The sequence below is a fragment of the Paramisgurnus dabryanus genome, chromosome 5 (genome assembly GCF_030506205.2).
Source record: "Paramisgurnus dabryanus chromosome 5, PD_genome_1.1, whole genome shotgun sequence".
Taxonomy (NCBI): Eukaryota; Metazoa; Chordata; class Actinopteri; order Cypriniformes; family Cobitidae; genus Paramisgurnus; species Paramisgurnus dabryanus.
Genome location: NC_133341.1, coordinates 27658387 through 27680309, shown reverse-complemented (window position 1 = coordinate 27680309; position 21923 = coordinate 27658387). Strand labels below are relative to the sequence as shown.

General features: G+C 39.6%; 2 protein-coding genes across 5 annotated transcripts; one reads left to right on the top strand and one right to left on the bottom strand.

The window, feature by feature from the left end:
* The first annotated feature begins 124 nt into the window (after nucleotides 1-124).
* pgam5 (PGAM family member 5, serine/threonine protein phosphatase, mitochondrial) lies at nucleotides 125-5598 on the top strand. Of its 2 annotated transcripts, none has more exons than XM_065250803.2 (6): nucleotides 125-568; nucleotides 910-1082; nucleotides 1177-1302; nucleotides 2681-2769; nucleotides 4206-4339; nucleotides 4922-5598. In XM_065250803.2, the coding sequence occupies exons 1-6, from the start codon at nucleotides 372-374 to the stop codon at nucleotides 5067-5069; spliced, it is 867 nt and encodes a 288-aa protein (XP_065106875.1). In that variant the 5' UTR covers nucleotides 125-371; the 3' UTR covers nucleotides 5070-5598. The 2 variants fall into 2 exon arrangements, with proteins under 2 accessions (XP_065106875.1, XP_065106876.1); XM_065250804.2 differs by having other exon boundaries at nucleotides 4209-4339; nucleotides 4922-5596.
* Nucleotides 5599-8057: 2459 nt separating this feature from the next.
* ankle2 (ankyrin repeat and LEM domain containing 2) lies at nucleotides 8058-20993 on the bottom strand. 3 transcript variants are annotated; one of them, XR_010526780.1, is made up of 14 exons: nucleotides 20233-20366; nucleotides 19057-19527; nucleotides 18419-18613; nucleotides 17808-18001; nucleotides 17274-17462; nucleotides 15234-15356; nucleotides 15070-15142; nucleotides 14818-14987; nucleotides 14630-14736; nucleotides 14339-14529; nucleotides 11559-12396; nucleotides 11122-11253; nucleotides 9334-9795; nucleotides 8058-9291 (listed from the first exon to the last, which is right to left on the bottom strand). XR_010526780.1 is itself a non-coding variant. In XM_065250800.2 (13 exons), the coding sequence occupies exons 2-13, from the start codon at nucleotides 19508-19510 to the stop codon at nucleotides 9546-9548; spliced, it is 2916 nt and encodes a 971-aa protein (XP_065106872.1). In that variant the 5' UTR covers nucleotides 19511-19527; nucleotides 20785-20993; the 3' UTR covers nucleotides 8058-9545. The 3 variants fall into 3 exon arrangements, 2 of the variants coding, with proteins under 2 accessions (XP_065106872.1, XP_065106871.1); XM_065250800.2 differs by lacking the exon at nucleotides 20233-20366 and adding an exon at nucleotides 20785-20993 and having other exon boundaries at nucleotides 8058-9795; XM_065250799.1 differs by having other exon boundaries at nucleotides 8058-9795.
* Between the last annotated feature and the right edge of the window lie 930 nt (nucleotides 20994-21923).

The window sequence follows — 21923 nt, the reverse complement described above, 5'->3', positions numbered from 1 at the left end:
AAAATAATGATAAAATGAATACATTTAGCTTGACACGCCACTTAAAGTATATCCGTTGTCCAGAAGACGCGATATAATTTGAAAGTTTAAAGACTTTTATTTTGAAAGGCATTTATTGCACGGCTTGTTGTTTTGTACTTCATTATTGTAGTCGTGACTCTGCAGCTGGAAGTTTATTTAATAGTGAAACCGTTTAAGCTCGCAAACAGGGTCTGGAAACATCACATATTTGTCATGACTATAGGTCAAAGACGCGTTATTATTTAGCTGTATGTTGTTTGAAAGAAAGAAATAGTTTAACTTCCGCAGCACAGAGAGTCATTGTGCGTCAAAGCCGCTTGCCTGAGTTTAGTTTCTTTTCATTTTAAATCATGTCGTTTCGAAAGGCGCTCCGGATGGCGTGCGGGTTCGCGGGCGGATCTGCGGTGCTTGTGTGTGCGGCGGTCGCGGCGGACACGCGCGGGTTTTTCGGGGAGCCCTACCGGTTCAGACAGACCCCCGGTGCCGTGCATGCAGCACAACCTCCGTCATGGCCCAGTGTAAACGGTTGGGATAATAACTGGGACAAGTAAGTAATTTGAGGGCTTTTTATAATTTATTGTTTAAGTAGTTCATTCACATTGACGTCCCTGCTTAAAGCAATACAATGTTAACGGTTTTCATTGCAGATACCATTATGAACCATCAGTTTACCATTACAAAATTCCAATATAGTGTGTTTTGGGTCTTATTCCAGTAGGATTTTATGGTGATCTACTGGTTCCCATTCAAACCAACAAGTTACTGGTAGAGACCCAAAGAGACCATTATAGTTTCCATCAAAATTAATACAATTTCAATTACCATTAAATCCACCAATATATATCTATATGTGAATGGAGGCTGGTTACAGTTTTTTTTTTTTTACAGACGTGATCCCTCTTCCATGGTAAATGGGAGAAGAAAAGAAAGCGTTGGTGACAATGGAAGTCCAGACGTAGAGAACAACAAACCCAAAGCCACTCGCCACATCTTCCTTATCCGACACTCTCAATACAACCTCAATGGAAATGGAGACAAAGAAAGGTTCCTCACTCCTTTAGGTACTACGTTAATTTATTATCTAAAGTTAAAATAGTAAAACTACTTCACTGCAGATTATTCTTTTTAACAATGCGGTTTGTGTTATTGCTATAGGTCGTGAACAGGCTGAACTGACAGGACAGAGATTAGCAGCGCTGGGACTGAAATATGATGTGATGGTTCATTCCTCCATGACCAGAGCTATAGAGACGGCCAACATCATCAGCAAATACTTACCAGGTATGGTCTGGTCTCATTCAGAGGAGTTGAACTAACATGAACCTATAAAACCAGTGCTAGTTTACACCCGGGATTATGGTTATTTGATTAAAATTTAATAATGAGATAGAGTTGTATTATTATTTATACTGAAAGTTAACCAGCTAACAAGCAGAAACATTTATGCCAAACCCAAAAATGACATGCATAACCAACTTACATGTTTCATTTTCTTTCTTGGACTCACTGTCTCGCCAGTCTGTACTATCTGCATCAACCTAAAACTTTTGACTATACATAACTTTGTGACATATTAAAATCATTAGCTTATTACGAGCCATTGCTTTGTCTATATTTTTTTACTGCTTTTTGTATCTCCTAACTAAAATGCATGGAGAACCCTTTAGCCAATGGATAAAACTTGAAATATGACACTTTGGTAAATGCCATAGACTGTATAAAACTGTATAAATGTTGGTAGTGACCATAGGTGTCTAAAGAGCATTTTTGAAGCCCAAGTGGGTGGAGCCGGCCGTTGTCATTTTTGTAGTGCATTACCGCGTGTCACTCCTGGATAACGTGGGTGAAGCTAAGGTGCCTAGTTGCTGAAACCACATCCGCTTAGCTGGACAGTAAAGACAGCAGTAAAAATCCACCTGTCACTCAAGTGGCCATGCCCTTAATTATGCAATCTGAGATACATATGTCCATCATCTTTCTGACGAACACATTTGTTAAAGTTGTTTAAAGTAAATTTCCTTGTTTTTCCAAGCTTATAATGAGAGAAAAACTGGATCAGGAAACAACTTCTGACTTTGAAGCCCAAAAAGTGAATCCATCCTTCCCAGAAGTAATTCACATGGCTCCAAGGGATTAATAAATGCGATATTGAAAGAAAAATATTCATTTATCCAAACTTTATAAACTATAATAATAACCCGCATCCGGTAATGATGCCATCTTGGAGTCATTAAAGTCACTGTGCAACGTACCTATGGCAACCATCACTCACTATGTTAAAACTGTTTTGAATCGCATGAGTCCAAGATGGCGCCATTCCTGGAAGCTTATTACAGCGTATCCATATTTCAAACTTTATATTTTTCTGACACGATCGCATTAATTACCTGCAGTAGAGTTTTATTAACGCTTTCCCCGCCATTGACGAGTTATCTCGTCAAATAAGAGAATTGTTTCCCTGCCAAGGACGCTTTCATGATGCGTTTTCAAAGTAATCTGTAATTCCTCTATTATCCACTAGATAATAGAGGAAATAATAATAAATCTTACCCAATTAACAAAAAACTGAAGCAAAAAACTGTTGCCGCTTGGTAAATGCACAGAGTAAATGTAAAGCATAATTACAATAAGTTTATTTTTATCTGTGTGTGTTTTTTAGATGTGGAGCTTGTAAGCTGTGACTTACTGCGAGAGGGTGCGCCTATTGAACCAGTGCCACCTGTCGCTCACTGGAAACCAGAGGCAGTGGTCAGTACAAACACAATGCAATACATATATATATACACAAACTCACCTAAAGGATTATTAGGGACACGGTTCAATTTCTCATTAATGCAATTATCTAATCAACCAATCACATGGCAGTTGCTTCAATGCATTTAGGGGTGTGGTCCTGTAGAAGACAATCTTCTGAACTCCAAACTGAAGGTCAGAATGGGAAAGAAAGGTGATTAAAGCAATTTTGAGAATGGCATGGTTGTTGGTGTCAGACGGGCCGGTCTGAGTATTTCACAATCTGCTTAGTTACTGGAATTTTCACGCATAACCATTTCTAGGGTTTACAAAGAATGGTGTGAAAAGGGAAAAACATCCAGTATGCGTCAGTCCTGTGGGTGAAAATGCCTTGTTGATGCTAGAGGTCAGAGGAGAATGGGTCGACTGATTCAAGCTGATACAAGAGCAACTTTGACTGAAATAACCACTCGTTACAACCGAGGTATGCAGCAAAGCATTTGTGAAGCCACAACACGCACAACCTTGAGGCGGATGGGCTACAACAGCAGAAGACTCCACCGGGTACCACTCATCTCCATTACAAATAGGAAAAAGAGGCTACAATTTGCACAAGCTCACCAAAATTGTACAGTTGAAGACTGGTCTGATGAGTCTCAATTTCTGTTGAGATATTTAGATGGTAGATTCAGAATTTGGCATAAACAAAATGAGAACATGGATCCATCATGCTTTGTTACCACTCTGCAGGTGGTAACCCTAAGTGCCGATTTGGCATCTTTTAAAAGCCACGGCATACTTGAACATTGTTTCTGACCATCTCCATCCCTTTATGACCACCATGTACCCATCCTCTGATGGCTACTTTCAGCAGGATAATGCGCCATGTCACAAAGTTAGAATAATTTCAAATTGGTTTCTTGAACATGACAATAATTTCACTGTATTAAATTGGCCCCCACAGTCACCAGATCTCAACCCAATAGAGCATCTTTGAGATGTGGTGGAACGGGAGCTTCGTGCCCTGAATGTGCATCCCACAAATCTCCATCAACTGCAAGATGCTATCCTATCAAAATGGGCCAACATTTCTAAAGAATGCTTTCAGCACCTTATTGAATCAATACCATGTAGAATTAAGGCAGTTCTGAAGGCAAAAAGAGATCAAACACAGTATTAGTATGGTGTTCCTAATAATCCTTTAGGTGACTGTATATATTTATATCCAGGTTACTGTGATTCTGCTTGTGTGCAAAATCAGCCCAAGATTCTTCAGCAAACATTAAATGATGAGTTGGATTAAATGAAAGTTTTTTTAAAAAAAAAATCCAGTTGTAAATACTGAACCGTTTGATGTCGCGTGAAGAACACTGACATTTTTGAGTGAGGTTTATTGTGGAGTCTTGCTTTGCCTCACGTGAATGGTTGTGAAACTCCTGTGTCGGTTTCAGCAGTATCACGAGGATGGGGCACGGATCGAGGCGGCCTTCCGTCGGTACATCCATCGAGCTGATGCCAAGCAGAAGGCGGACAGCTACGAGATTATCGTCTGTCATGCTAATGTCATCCGCTACTTTGTGTGCAGGTTTGTGGGGTTTTTTTTGTCTTGTTTGGCTACAGTCAATTCAAAAACATTGTAATCGAAAGTATGCTTTTGTTCATTTGTATGTACAGTACTATGCGGAAGTCATTAATTGCTTCACTAATTTAGATGTTTATTTCTGTATTTTTGGTGAAGCATGTGGTTTAGACTTTTGCGTGGTAACAAAAGTTACAGACATTTCATTAATATGCAAATTTGTATGCAATTGCTGGTGCAAAGGTAAACAACACTATTATTGTAGCAAACTGCTACACTTGTAATGTATTCATGCATTTTGGCTTAGGTCCAAACAATGCATTCAAAACCATTTTTATGTATATTACATGCATTCCTTAGGAATCAAACCCATAACCTTGTTGTCGAAACCACTGTTTGTGCTATAAGTAATGCCTCGAATTGACAACTTCTGTGTTTTAATGAAGTTATTTGTGATAAGTGATGTGCAAACATTTTACATGTGATGCGTTTTGTGCACATTATACAATATTCACGCTTTCTAACAAGCCTAGGAAGCATCAGCCAAGTACTATGAACGTAACCCAAATATGTTTTTGTTTTTTTCAGGGCTTTGCAGTTTCCTCCTGAGGGCTGGCTGAGGATGGGTCTGAACAATGGCAGCATCACCTGGCTCACGATTCGTCCCAGTGGTCGCGTGGGTCTCAGAGCCCTGGGAGACTCTGGCTTCATGCCTCCAGATAAACTCACCCGGTGACCTTCTCAACGTAGACGCACGTGGCCTCCTTACAGTGAACAGATTTGCAAAGTGTTTGGATTATTTCAAAATGTATTGATTTATTCATATGGTTTTAAGATTCACAAGTTGAGTTGATCATCAAATTGTTGCAGGTTTGTAAATCATCATATATCCCTGCAATTTAAGAGAACATTACTGTGAAAATGTCAGTCCTTTGCATTTGTCCGGTATGAAGATCAGTTGTCCATAATTGTCTTGAGTGTATTTTTTAAATAATTGATATTTTGACACAAACACCCCATATGCCGTGAGGTTTCACCAGTGTAACCGTGATGGGAAGACTGAACTATCCAGCAAGTGTACTTTTGTTATAACTTTTCTGAGGAGATTTATGCAGATTTCTGAAAGCCTTGCTGTTTGTATCTGTTGCAGTTGATGTCTCACGGAGTGTTTACTTGGAATTATCCAAAAGTTTTAAAAGTGTGAATTTGGGAAGGTGTAAAATGACTGTAAACATTTGTAAGTTGTTTCTGTACTTTTCATTTCAAGTTTGTTGCCTGATTATTTACATAAAGAAAACAAGTCTAATAAACAAACTGTTTTTGCATTAGTTAAAAAGCCCCTAGTGCATTGCTAAAAGAACGTTATTTTATGTATTTGGTGGAATGCAGGGTGTTCGCGTGGTTTATGGTTAAAAAAATATATATATTCCACATACCTGCATTTGTGATTGTAGAACTGACAAATCTTTAATATCGCTTTGTAACTTGCATATCGTTAATATGTACTAACACTCACTTACTACGAAGCCGTTTTGGTGCCACCTAGCAAAAAATAAAATACAGTTTTGAGAACAAAAAAAGCAATGTACCGAGAACCAAAAAAAAGCCAAAAGGGGCCGAGAACCTTCCGGGAGAAGATACAGATCCATCAGGGCCAAAACCAGTAGGCTGGCCAAAAGTCTTTACCCCCATGCAGTCAGGCTGCTCAATGGACAGTCTATCCCCCCTCCACCTATCGGCACCCCTTTGTGATTATGTCTAAATACCCATGATCTGGACTCTGCATTAGATTTACTTATAAGATTTATTAATTATTGCACCAAGCACTTTATTGGACATAGCACTTTAAGGGGTTTTTCTAGGGGTACTTAGGGAACGTGTAGATAAAGTTGCATGTTTAGGTTTTTAAAGGGGGGGATGTGATGGGGTGAATGGGTGAACAACTTGAAGCATGTGTCTGTCTGTTTTTGCTCCATCGATATTTCGTTGTTTTTGTAACAATGACAAATAAATAAACTGAACTGAACCAAGGAAAGGCCAAAAGGTACAGAGAACCAAAAAAAGCCAAAAGGTACAGAATACAAAAAAGCCCCAAAAAAGCCAAAAAGGTACAGAGAAGCCCCAAAAAAGCCAAAAGGTAGATTACCTTTAGGCCGGTAACACTGGATGCGTGGCGTAAGCGTCTCAGCTGTGTGGCGTGTCCGTTTTTAATTCGGCTTCCATGTTAACAGGTTAGAGCTTGCAGACTGCCTGCATGAGACGCGCATCTCAGGTGCGGCTCGAGCCGCGCGGAAAACGCATGCTTGCTAGAAATAGAACCGACGCCTATTTTTCACGCCACACGCAAGCGTCTTGGAAGTGTTTCCAGCCAAAATATATGTCACCTATAGCAACAGCAGCGCGTCAGCGCCGAGTCAGGCATGCTTCTGGTATGTACAGACACAGAAAACGCGACGCAGCCGCCACGCAACTGACACGCAACAGATACGCCACGCATCCAGTGTGTCACTGGCCTTAGAGAGAGTTAACTAGCTTCATTGTATACTTTGGGGTTTGTAACTTGCATATCGTTAACATGTACTAACACTCACTTACTACGACGCCACTTTGGTGCCACCTAGCAAAAAATAAAATACAGTTTTAAGAACCAAAAAAAAGCCAAAAGGTACCGAGAACCCCCAAAAAGCCAAAAAGTACCGAGAACCCCCAAAAAGCCAAAAGGTACCGAGAACCCCCAAAAAGCCAAAAGGTACCGAGAACCCCCAAAAAGCCAAAAGGTACCGAGAACCCCCAAAAAGCCGAAAGGTACCGAAAACCCCCAAATAGCCGAAAGGTACCGAGAACCCCCCAATAGCCGAAAGGTACCGAGAACCCCCCAAAAGCCAAAAGGTACAGAGAACCAAAAAAAAAGCTAACAGGTACAGAGAACCAAAAAAGCCAAAAGGTACAGAGAACCTCAAAAAAGCCAAAATGTACAGAGAACCTCAAAAAAAGCCAAAGGGTACAGATAACAAAAAAGCCAAAAGGTACAGAGATAAAAAGCGCAAAAACGTACCGAGGACAAAAAGCGGCAAAACATTTCAAGATCAAACTCGTAATATAAAGGATTGCTCAGAGTTATTCTCATAATTATGACTTGAATTTATTGTCGAAAATTATTACAATTAATTTTTTTTCTAGGTGGCACTAAAACGCCTTCGTACACTTGCACACCATAGGAAATCAAAACTTGTGAATCGGATATGTGCTCTTTTAAGTGAAAAAGCTTTGGTTATCTTTTACAACAAGAGAAAGTCAGTACAGTTACAAGACTGTGCACTTTATTTATTCGTCAATAGAACATCAAATACTTTCCTTTGACGTATACTGTAATAAAATCGGACTAGAAATGCATGCAACATGTAAGCCAGGAAAACCAAAGGAACTCACAGCAAATCATTTTTAATACACACTATTGGCACTACAAAGCATTATTTAACAAAAAGTAAGGCTGGCATTGATACAACACTAACCGTTTTTCTTCTCTTACAATCTTATTTAAGAGGTATTCACTGCATATGCCAATGCTACTGTACTGTATTTTATACAAGAAAACAGAAAGGTTTACTTAGCTTGTATGTGCGGCCATTGTCTGTTTAACACACCGGGGCGCCACGGGCCCTTCCAACCAGAATACAATAAAAGGCACTAAAGCTTTACAAAGCAAAGATCGACAGGCCAGCACTACACCAATAAACAAATTTTATGTGCAAGTACCACGATCCATCACCATACATCTGTGCAATGGTTTCATTTGTGACCCTGCACGTCAAAACCGACAAGGTCATTGTGATTACATAAAATCCTTAATGAAGGTGAAATATATAACCTTGATTTCTTTAATATTGACTGTGCACGAAATTATTGACTTAGATGCTCCTAATGTCACAATTGGGGTCCTTTGTTTCACACTTTGTATATAAATCGATTTTTAAAAGCAATAAGAGAATGACATGATTTATCTGTTAAGGTTTCAGCTATTATTTATGAAATGAGAGACGATGTACGGTGCATTTACAACACTTAAAATCCACATTCATGTAGGTCTTACAGCTATTGTGACATTAATATAACAAGTTTGTACTTATCATACCATACTTATCAGTTCTTTTGGAGCGGTTTCCCAGATGGGGTTTAGATTAATCCAGGACTAGGCCTTAGTTATACTAGAACATTTAAGTCGATTTTACAAACATACCTTACAAAAACAATACTGGTGTGCATCTTAAGACAAACCAATGGCACTGATATATGTTAAGATATATAATATAAGATGTTTTCAGTTAAGAGGACTCAAACAAGCATTTTAGTCTTGGACAAGACTTTAGCCCTGTCTGGAAAACCACCCCTTAGTGTTTAGATGTAGTACAGCTCAAGTTGTCTTTATACCAAACCATAAAAAAATAAAAAGTGCAAAACAAAAATGTACTTAGAAATTATTATCACATTTATTGAATTTAACAAATAAAAGGGGAATATTTCACATTCCTTCCGTTATAGACCTCTCTTTTTTTACACCTAAGGCTGCTATTAACAAATCATGAATGTTGTGAAACTTCACTTGGTCTTTTCTTTTGAGAAATTTAAGGCAGTCCCCCATTAAAGAATAAAAACATCTGGCAGTCGATTGACTTTCTTAAAAACAAATACCCATTAAAATTGAGTATATTTTGTGCTACTGACAATTAACAACAAAAAATAATTCATTAATTTACTATCAAATTATTCATTGAGCTCTGGGTTACTGTGTGCCCGATTTAAGTTACTCTTATTAATAACACGGCTTTGTAAATTTCCCAAGCATACATACACACACACAGATAAGAAAGAAAATAGAAAACACAAAATATTATAAAAGGTCTATATGACCATCAGTACCGAAAGTGATTCGGGAACCCCTGGGAGATGATGTGCATGTTCTAGTGCTGAACACAACTCAGATAATCTTTGACTATACAAACTGGAGTCTAGCCTGTTGTGAGATCCTACTAGAGGTTTGAACGGCACTAGCGGTCCAGCCCGAGCAGATACAAATCTCTCTTCAACGTCCGTAATGACATCCGAGGCATTGCATCCTTTGAAACGGCCCGTGCTGGACTTAAAATTTGTTATTTCAGGCAGTTATTGACTGGTAGAAATTCAGGGTGTGACTTGCCAGAACGGAGAGTGTTTATTAAATAGGGGCGTCACCGAAATGTTTAAGGCGGATGCGTTGGATGTAGCTGACAGGGCTATAGTTTGAATGGGCGGGGCTGTAGTTGGAGTGTGCCGGGCTGTAGCGTCCAGGGCTGCAGATGTCTGGTGAGCCCACGTGACGGGCCGGGCTGAACCGGCTTGCAGGGGACCTCAAACTGCTCACTGGTGAGCCAGGGGTTATGGGCGGAGCCCTGAAATGAGTCTTGTGCAGAGAAGGAGTTTGCCAGCTGTAAATGTACCACAAACAAAGATCTTTAAAACATCATAGAGACCAATTATAACATCTCAACAAGCAAGAGCAATCATTTAACAGACTAGATTAATAGTTAATATATAGTAACCCACTTCTAGCCAAATAAACTTGAATTTGGTTACATGTCGTTTTTGACAAAATTACTTGCAAAATGTATGATACTCCACCATGTAAGCAGTGTCATTTATTTATTTATTTATTTTCGGGCTACGGTTAGTCGTCCAAATTTTGCTTTGTTTTAGCCCAGACGTCTGGGATGTGTTTGGAATGGACGTCTATTAGACGTCTTTTAAACGCAAAATTGCTTGCTGGGATCATGTGAGAGACAAAACTGTTTTGGATCACAGGATTTTTCATGCTCTGTAATGCCATTTAAAGTATGCTAATGTACAAAGCAGCTCCAAATCACTAAAATCATTTTACATATAAACATCTTAAAGGTATAGCACCACAAATAGTCCATTATACTAAAACTCAGAGACATGTTTAAAAGTGGTCAGGTAAAAAAATAAGATTATTTTTGGTGCCAGAAGCCTGCAGTAACATAATGGGTAGCACTTTACAAAAAGGCACTTTACAAAAACGCGCGAATGCATTCAAACTGTTCAAGGGAACTAGCAAACTAGGTACGGTACACGCGATTTTGACGCCTCAAACGCGGTTGGTGTAAACGCAGCATAGCATTAACGAACTGTATTGGCATTAACTATTGTTATTTTGACAATATTGTTATTGTTACTTTGTACTAAATAAAAAAACTAATATATAAGTCAAAAACTTACAGCTCCCTTAACAAAGATGAATAAATGTTGTCCATTGTTAGTCCATGTTAACAAAAACAACCTTAATATCTTTAATCACAGAGCCCAAAATTCTCGTCTGATATTTGTGCACATTGTTTTCGATCACATTTGCACACTGCCTCATCAATCATAGAAAAATTCTGATCAAGTTCAATTCAGCGTTTTTCGCACCTGTAGCAAGCATTTTGAAAGGTGTCAAATCAGAGCCACCGTACAATTGAACGCCAAAATAGTGTCTGATAAGTTGATCTACTTTATCTTGCAGCACAAACACTGTAAGACAGACAAAGTGTGGAATACAGAGAGATGGAATATAAAGACTAATTGTATGGTTAATTTATACGCAATAGACTGTGCGCAAATTTTCTGTTTTTAGGATGACGAATACGAAAAAACATACGAAATATTCAGATCAGTGTGCAAAGATCTTTATTGTAAAGGGGTTACCACGTACGGTTTAATACAAATAAATATGCATGTTTCACAGATATACATACCTTTGCATTTCTGACTGAGTGTATGTCTGAACTGTGCTCTTCCATTTGTGAATGCTGGGATACTTCAGAGATTCAACATCTGTGGATCCTAATGCCAACAAAACCTCCCTGTCCAGCTTAGTGGGTGAATCTCTGAAAAAGGAAGGAAAAAGAAAACTTCACGAAAAATATAGTTATTGGCTTTTGAAGTAGGGAGTCGACTCCCTGAACCACAATTACGAGTCATAATATTTTTTAATCTCCCGCCTAGTGTTGTAGTCAAGACCACCTAAACCGAGACCAAGACAAAGACAGGCCGAGACAAAGTCAAGACCAAGACCAGTGCAAGTCACTGCATTAAAACACTTATGATAAAATGTGGAATATGCATATGATTAGGCACTTCTTGTCTGTGTGTGTGTGTATGTATCACAAAAATTAAAATAAGCATCACTCACCCTTCTATGAAAAGTTTATTTGTCACTCTGGGAGGAGTCCTCAGTATGAAATCCTGAGAGCCATCTAAAGATCTATAAGAACTGGAGGACCCCGAGGAGCTGAGGTCTCCCCCCCCATGATCCCATGACTTCGATCTGGCACAGAAAGTGCGCTCTCCCCCCGATGCCTCTGCAATCCGTTGGTTCAGAAGTTCGAGCCTTTCGTTAGCTAGATAGTATTCATCTGAACTCGCACTGGACCTCCCCTCTTCTTCATTTCTCGTCTCCACTCCATCGTTCTCCACGAGGGACGTCCTGTTTTTATCAAACACAGAGTCATCATCGGACGTCAACGAGAGGCGGACCAACCCGGAAGTGAGTTCTGTGGGTTGTGCGTCCCGGTTGCGTTTGCCCCCGCTCCTCCTCCTTTCCCGGTTGGTCCTGTCTAGATCATCGTGGAGGGACATCCTCTCAAACTCCGCCATTAGGTTTGAGATGGGTGACAGCATACAGGAATTGGAGCCACTGCAGATACGAGGGGACATTTTGTCCCCGTTCGGAGTCCTGTCTCCGGGGCCGTGCTCACACATGCCATTTTTACTGCTGGAGATTAAAGTTTTATCAGAGAGCAGCAGATCCTGCTCCGCCGCAGCCTCTATGAGATCGGCGCTGTGCGATACGGGTAGGATGTGAAACTCTATTCCTCCTACCGCCCCCTGCAGGCCATCTTTGGAGCAGACTGAAGAGATGCTGGTGAGAGCAGCATTCTGTCTGTTTTTGATCTCTTCCAGACTGATGTCATCACCCTCGTCTAGAAACGCACCCACGGATATGGAGTTACAGAACTTCTTCAGTTTGCCTAGAATTAAGGAGAGGATATGATGTCTTACACAAAGCTCACAATGCAATGCTTCCTTACCAGTCAAACACAGCAGGTCATGCCCATAGCATATTAATAATGCTAGGGATACAACAACGATACAAAATTTCTGTGCCGAATACCCATATTTGATTCTTTACAATGACATCTGCCGTTACATCTAATATTACAACCCGAGTTGTTAAATATCAACTTGGTTCAATTTAGTTTTTACCGTCACAAGCGGAAAATTGTATGAGTAAATGCAACGCTATAGAAATCACAATGTATGATTTTTTTTACTATTTATTTGTAGGATACAGCTGCAAAGAAGTATTTGAACACCTGAGAAAATCAATGTTAATATTTGGTACAGTAGCCTTTGTTTGCAATAACAGAGGTCAAACGTTTCCTGTAGTTTTTCACCAGGTTTGCACACACTGAAAGAGGGATTTTGGCCCACTACTCCACACAGATCTTCTCTAGATCAGTCAGGTTTCTGGCCTGTCGCTGAGAAACATGGAGTTTGAGCTCCCTCCAAAGATTCTCTATTGGGTTTAGGTCTGGAGACTAGGCCACGCCAGAACCTTGATATGCTTCTTACAGAGCCACTCCTTTGTTATCCTGGCTGTGTGCTTCGGGTCATTGTCATGTTGGAAGACCCAGCCTCGACCCATCTTCAATGCTCTAACTGAGGGAAGGAGGTTGTTCCCCAAAATCTCGCAATACATGGCCCTGGTCATCCTCTACTTAATACAGTGCAGTCGCCCTGTCCCATGTGCAGAAAAACACCCCCAAAGCATGATGCTACCACCCCCATGCTTCACAGTAGGGATGGTGTTCTAGGGATGGTGTTCTTGGGATGGTACTCATCATTTTTCTTTATCCAAACACGTTTAGTGGAATTATGACCAAAAAGTTATATTTTGGTCTCATTTGACCACATGACTTTCTCCCATGACTCCTCTGGATCATCCAAATGGTCACTGGCAAACTTAAGACGGGTCTGGACATGTGCTGGTTTAAGCAGGGGAACCTTCTGTGCCATGCATGATTTCAAACCATGACGTCTTAGTGTATTGCCAACAGTAACCATGGAAACGGTGGTACCGGCTCTTTTCAGCTCCTCCCCCGTGTAGTTCTGGGCTTATTTGTCACCTTTCTTAGGATCATTGAGACCCCACGAGGTGAGATTTTGCATGGAGCCCCAGTCCGAAAGAGATTGACAGTCATGTTTAGCTTCTTCCATTTTCTAATGATTGCTCCAACAGTGGACCTTTTTTCACCAAGCTGCTTGGTAATTTCCCCGTAGCCCTTTCCAGCCTTGTGGAGGTGTACAATTTTATCTCTAGTGTCTTTGGACAGCTCTTTGGTCTTGGCCATGTTAGTAGATGGATACCTACTGATTATATGGGGTGGACAGGTGTCTTTATGCAGCTAACGACATCAAACAGGTGCATCTAATTTAGGATAATAAATGGAGTGGAGGTGGATATTTTAAAGGCAGACTAACAGGTCTTCCAGGGTCAGAATTCTAGCTGATAGACCGGTGTTCAAATACTTATTTGCAGCTGTATCATACAAATATAGTAGTCAACATTTGAAGTGGATCAAAAACATTCATCAAAGTTGTCCTAAGACAAGAACGGGTACTGGGTATTGGTTTTAAGACAACTTTAAGGAAAGGTTTTGATCCACTTCAAATGTTGACTAGTGTAGTTTAAAAAAATCATATATTGTGATTTTTGGATTTTTTTTATTATGTCTCTCACAGTGAACACGCACCTACGATGACAACTTCAGACCCCTCCATGATTTCTATATATATTTATATAGATCGGCTAAATGGATTCCAAAATGGTAAAAGTCAACTCTAGGGGGGCTGGAAAATTAGTATATTTTCAAAAAAGTGGAGTGTCCCTTTAAGGCTCAAAGGACTAACCTGGAGATGGGGTTTTAAACCTGTTGCTAGTTTCGTTCTCTCCCGCTTCCTGGTAATTGCGCTCCCTGAAGTCCTTTTTACTGAGGTACTCCTCAAGCATTTTCAGGCCGTCAGCAGATGACAAGTCCACAAAACTATCCAGGAAATCCCAGTATTCTGCCCAGGAGTGACCGAGCTCATGGGCCAGATCTCTGCACATAATCATTTATATGATCACAAACTTATAACATGAAATATGTGTTGGATAATGTAAATAATTTCCAGCTTCTATAGTTATTGCTTAAAACTTACCGGCCAACTCTTTCTGCACCACGGTCTGGGTCTGATTTTAAAATGTTGTGAAAATGATCCGCTCGTTCTCTGGGAGGTGTCTTCCACGCCCGTCTGAACTCATCAGCCTATGACAACAGAATGTAAATCATTTGATTTTAATGAAAGGCAATACGTCTGCTGAAGTGTATGCTTTGCGTAAAACTCACTTTAGATGGACTTAAAGGCCCAGCAAAGGCCCTTACTGCCATAACTGGATCCTTTGGGCTTCTCGGTAACCGTGGTGACAGGTTTTCCATTGGCTCAGGGGACCAAGGAGCACCAATGACAGGTTGGGAGGAGTTATCAGTGGCTCTCAATAACGGTATGTATAACCGATCTGTGAGCGATCACAATAATGTAATACAGCTTAATTGTACTCAATTAATACAAGAATACTTTATGAACTTCTGTTCGCTTACCTTCTAAATATTCATTTATCTTCTGCTTGACCTCTTGACTTTTACCCTTTTCTTTCATTCTTTCACAAACAACCTAATTTAAAAGAAAATTTCAGATAAGTGCTAATTTCGCATTAATAAACAATAAAATCTTGATAAAAGCAAATATATTAAGGCTAATATACCTCAGAGGGTTTCTGGTCGTATTTGTTCCTGCAGTGTTTGTCAATGTCAGGATGAGAACAGAGTATATTCACCACATCTGGGCAGCCAAACTTACACGCAAAGTGGAGAGGCGTCTCAAACCCCTTTGAAATACAGAACAGAGTGCAAACTATTTAATACAATTCAATTTATTTTAATATAATGGCGCTGTCCTGTAATCTAGCACACTGTTTTCCTATTCATTTTATTCATCACATCCACGCTTATGAAAGAACGGATGTTACAAACTGAAGGCAACAAAATACTTGTACTTTAATAGAATATAAATTTATAAGTTTTATAAAATGTGTAAAACTGAACATTTAAAACGTAAGCATTAGGTCATGTTCCCCCAACTCCAGTGAATTTAGTTTAATTGTGAAAAGAGTAAAAAAAAGTAAACTTTGGAAAAGACACTTGTCTTGTCAATGTCACTTTTTACTAAGCCGTCCAATCACAGTAAATGAGGTGCGAAGAAATACCACACCAATCAACCGGCGCATCGTACGATTACTGATAAACAAAATAAAAGTATCATATCAACCAAAACACCTTAAAGGCTCATCATGCTTCTGTCGTAGGGTCTACGACTAGTGTTGTGCCGATAGACGATAGTATCGTGTATCGACGATCTTCAGACATATCGCAATTGGCAGGCTTTCATGGCGATAGTCATGACTATAGTTGGCGTATGGTTATTAGTGTTGGGCGATATGCCCCATTTTGAGATCGTCCTATCGTCAGCCTGTGAGATCGGCGATACACGATAGTATCGGGGGGCAGGGCAGTAGTTTACTCATTTATTTATTTGTTCATTTATGACAAGACTTGATTGGTGGAAAAAAGAACAAGAGCAACACCGTCATGAATGCATCTTTCTTAAAACTAATGCCATTAATCTGAGTGCGTCATTAAAGCCCAGACGCTCTTTGCGTGCCAGGGAGCGAGAACAGGACACGCGCTGGTTTTAACCCTCTGCGCGCTAACAACCTCTCTAGTGCAAGGAAATGTCAGAGATAGGGCTGCTCAATTATGGGAAAAATCATAATCCTGATTTTTAACACGATTACTTAATGACTGTAAAAACATGCACCTGCGCAGACACACGCAGCGCACATAAAAATAATTAAATGCATTTGTTTAGTGCTGTTGCAGAAGGTTACACGTGTCAAGCAGTGGTGCTCTCAGAGGTGCGTTTTTAAACACACTGGTCCAGCGGAACACAATCATATTTTAAACACGAGGGATGTATTGCTAAAACTCCTTGAAAAGCATATCATAAACAGGATTACTATCGGACTTCAAGTTCAGACAGAGCGCAGCTCTCTGCACGTACGCGAGAGTGGCGCTAATATGCAGCGGGTTATATTTTAAACAAAAGGAATAGTTTGCCTCAGCTCGCATGAAACGCATTAAACCGCACAAATACATAAGGATTACTACTTCAGTTTATGTTTAGACTTCGGACAGATGCGAGAGCGCGTGCATGTGAGACAGAGGAAAGCGTAGCTGCTCATCCACGCGCTGGATTTAGGTGCTAGAACGAGTCCGAGACGCGCGCATTAAGTGCATCTGCGTGCAAGAAGGAACTCTCTCTCTACAAGCTCTCCGCGTAAAGTGAAGCACAAACCCTCATGCGAGGAAAAGCATGCAAAACTATGATGATGATGATAATAACAACAACCATTCGCCAACTATCGTCATGACTATCGCCATGAAAGCCTGCCATTGGCGATATGTCGGACGATCGTCGATACACGATACTATCGTCTATCGGCACAACACTAATGGTTATAATTATAATTATAATCATAGTTTAACATTAACATGCACATTGCATGCTTTTTCCGCCATGAAACCCTGCGATATGTCTGAAGATCGTCGATACACGCTACTGTTGTCTATCGGCACAACCCTAACGCAAGGCCCTATCTATTTCTTATGCATTTGGAGCACTTGTGTGGCAACATTTAAAAAATTTCTATGCACGCATTACAATTAAAATTTCGAAAGGCACTCACCGCTTTGTCTGGAGTATTGAGATACAGGTCCACAATGTATCGGATGCGTTTCTGCAGCATGCTGTCCGTATCGTCCGGGTACATGAGCCGCATAAAATCTGGGTTCTCCATGGTGTCCAGCAGGAGCTGGACGATGCCCGGCTGGTTCTCCTTAGCGGCCACATGCATGACATTATACCTGCATCCCTCCTGCAGACAGACAAACATCCAGAAACATCAGAGATTTTGTACATGATAAAAAGTTATAGCTAAATTTATAAGCGTGGGATGACATGACAAGTCATTGACCTGACAGTCTGTTACTGGATTTATGCCATGGTGACGGATGTTGAAATCATAAAGTAGGTTAAAGGTTAAAGTATTTAGATATTAGATATCATCTGGAAAACATTTAAGAGATGTTACACTAGGGAGCCAATAGCTCGGCATATCCAGGCAATTCAACTGAATGCAATTTGATTAGTATCAAGTCTTCCCACACATTTAGTCTATATAACTGTAAGGCACATTAGTAACTGCAGGTTCAGCTCTTACCTGAACTACGGTAGGGTTGTCTCCGGACCCGATAAGGTACCGAGGGTTGCTCCAGACAAGCTCAGAAAAGGTTATCTCGTCTCCCTTCTCCACAGCTTTCCTCAGTTTGGCAGTCAAATCTTGCGTCCGAGGGCTCTTGAAACTGTTCGCTTTCTCCCTGTTGATCGTGTCCGACTCTGCGCAAGATGCGTGGTCTGTTTTTTTGGGTATTCAAGAAAAGTTCAAGGTGATCCATAGGCCAGTTGTCTATTAAATAATATTTCTACACTTGTTTAAAATTTGAAATCATTTACACTACAACATACAGTAGCAAACATGCGTCTGACATAATAAAGACCAAAAAAGATCCCTAAACCCTTAAATTGTGCACTATTTGAGGAGACAGCCATTTGTAGTGATGTGCGAAATTATAGACATTATCAAATACCCTTATCCAATCCCATAATGCACCACAATAATGAGGCTAGCCAAATGAACTCCCGCGTCTCGACACAAGATGGCACCCACACCGCTTCTGACGCTTAGCGTCAAAATGCACTTATTGGTTTTAATTTTATTCAAATGGACTATATTAGTAAAAGGGGCTATTTCGGAAACTGACTCTGACTCACCTTTACCAAACACCAGACCGGGTTTGATGGGAGACACACATGGGGTGCTTTTACTTGGTGAGGGGTAGTAGTCACAAATGCCTTTGGCAAACTTTTCAGCAGCCTCACGATTGGCGAAAGCTTTAAATCGGGCCCCCTTCATCATTTTAACAGCCTGCAAAGCCTCTTTCTTATCTGTATACACATGGGCTCTTTCTACAGATGCAAAGAAAGCAACTGTATTACAACACTGTTATAGGTTAAAAATCATATATACACATGAAAGTCTATTAAACTGTAAATCTAAGATCAGTTAACAAAGAATAAATCAATATTGTATATGAATACCATTCAGTTACCATTTGACCATTACAGTGCCATGATACCACCACAGTAAGTTTTTGAAAAAGTTAAGCACTAGCAACATTTCACATAGGAAAACTGTAAATCCCTGCCCATGAAATGCTCCATAACAACTCCATAACCATAAAATGTAAAAGCTCTTGTTTCCCAATTGGTCGAACACTGCGCTAGCAATGCAACGCCAAGTTTATAGGTTTGATTCCCAAAGATTCCCACATTGTGTATCTCAAATGCACTGTAACCTTTGAAAATAAAACATCTTTCAAAAATGAATAAATATAACCAAAAATCCTTACCGTTCCTCGCCAGGACATCCTCCCATAAAGGACACACCCCGTAAAATGAGGTAGGTGACACCTGTGCAGTTTTTGAGGGAGTCTGTGCTTCAGACTGCGAGTTCTCCACATTAGAGGAGCACGCAATTCCACTCCGCTCCATCAGAGCTTCCTCCTCTGGTGGGTTAAGACCCATACCGTACCCAAAATCCCCATCCGAATCTGTGCCCGTCAATGTGGCACCGGTCGGCTGTTTGGTCGGTGTGACGCTCCCAGAATCACCCGTTCCCGCGGAGGAACCATTGCTGTCAGGTTCGGTAACTCCAGCTTTCTCCACCAAAGCCCTGGCGAGCTTCCGCTCAAATATGGCTCTTGTCGTGGCAGTGATGGGGCCACACTTCAGGTTGGCTTTAAGGATCTCCTCCCGCAGCTCATCGGCACTGAGACCTTTCAACCTGCTCAGGACCGCATCCATGCTTCTGCAACGGCTACCTAATGCAACACACACATATTTGTGCAAAATCAGTCTTGGGGTTACAAAAAGTGGATTTTTAAAACCTGAAGACCCTTTGAAATGCATAGCTTTGTTCTGTAAGGAAGTTAGAGGGGGACACTTTGTGTGACTCCTACCTCTTTAAAATAGCCAACAGCATTTAGTTTACCTCAATGCATATAATCTTACCAGATTTTATTAGTGTTTTTAAGCACACTGGTTTATAGATATGTTAAAGGCTAACATTATTAATACATAAAGAAAGAAAAAAACACGTCAATATTGATTTCATGGGGACCTTTAAAGCACAAATGCAATAAAAACAGAGAGAAGGCAATGAAATGTGATCAGGATCTTCAGTGACTCATAACGATGTAGGACAAAGAAATTATTTACTTCCTACATCTTTATAAAATACGATGTGACGTCACCGCAGCAGTCTGACTGACGTTACGAATTGTTCAAAATACGTAAAGTACAGCTGCTCATGGTACCAGTCACGTTCAAAGCAAACTCAAATAAATTTACTCCACATCATCCCCTGCGACATTAAAAAGTTCACCGAAACCGAAGTGTCACGCCCAAATACCATCCATTGTAGTTTTGTGTCTGTAACGTTATATTACATGATCGTGATCAATGGTAATGACAAAGGCCAAAACAAATGTAATAAAAATGTCATCCGTCGCATTGGCGGCACTTACCATCTATCAGCTGAACTGCGATGCCATGTGTGACCTGAATGCGATTAATTAAACGTTAATTATATGAAAGTGATTCGTTCGGACGACCTGGAAGGGTCGCATTGTTTACAGCTCGGTTTGCGCATGCGTGCGACACACTCTACGCCTGCGCGGTGCCGCGGGCAGGTTCATGTTCAAGTACGTGTATGCCGGGTGAAGGGACTAGTTAACTTCAGTAAAACCAGTATACACAAGTGTAAATTTAGTAAGAGTAAGCATTTACTTAACCTTTATCTTTAAGATTTAAAACTCTGTATTTGTCTGATTTCTGACTTTGGCAATAAAGCTGTAAAAACGGAAAATCTTTTTACATTATTTGCTCGAATAACATTAGGTATTTATTATAAAATATTTTTAAAAACCTTAGAAGCAACACACATACATTCAGATGCAACATGTACACAACAATCCCCAACATCTAAATTTAACTTGCTTTATGACATTAATTTAAAAATATTTATATGAACAACAAAACTACTATAACCAAACCTGACAAGTAAATCTAAGCATTACCTTTGCTTTTGCAAGCAAATATATGAAGAGTGCAGGTGGAGGGATTCAAACCGAGAGCTCCTCACATATTTAGTTTCCGGGCAAGCCAAACTGACAATTAATGTAGCAGAAAACACATAATTTTTTTAACAATGGCTACTAAAGACTCTTTCTTTAAAAGATAATCATACAGAAAATGACAAATGGGGTTTAACCGAGCACGGTTGTCTTTTCAGATTGACGTTTAAATAAAACGTGCTTCCCGGAAGTCTCTTACTCGTTGCATCCTTGCTGGTATAAGAACGGGTTTTAGCAGCGCTCCCAATGGTCGCCATATGTATTCATTATAAACTAGGACAAGACAGTGGCTATGTTCTGCATACTGCACAGTATATACTGTATTTCATGGGGAAGAATTGTGAAAAATTAGTGCTGGGCATAGATTAATCTAGATTAATCTAATACAAAATAAAAGTATTTTTTTTGCATAATATATGAGTTTGTGCTGTGTGTAATTATTATGTATATATAAATACACACACACATTCATGTATGTATTTAAGAAACATTTACATGTGTATATATATTTATTTATATTTTTATATATTCTATATTCTATATAAATAAAAAATTATAAATAAAACATTTTTAAAATGTATATATATATATATATATATGTATGTGTATGTGTATAAATATACATAGTATTTACACACAGCACAAACCCATATATTATGCAAAAAAATTCTTTTATTTTGTATGAGATTAATCTATGCCCAGCACTATGAAAAATATTTAATAAAAAATTTAAGTAGTATGTTATTATTCATATATATCAGGAAAAAAAAGATTAAATATGCAACATCCCACATTTTTTTGTTAATGATTATGATATACAGAAGTACACCTTTGGAAAATATTTGGTCATCTGTAAAAAAAAGAATAGGTTGGTTCCAAAACGAGAGAAATTATTGATTGTGCATGCATTCAAATTAATAAAACTGCAGCTGTTTTTTTTATTTAAGCCTTCATAATTAAATAAAACAGCCAAGTAGCAAAATAAAACACAATAAAACATGATAAAATAATAAACATGTTTTGACTTTTTTTTTTTAGATTGAGTTTTGGAACCAAACTCTTCAAATACATAAAACTTGTGT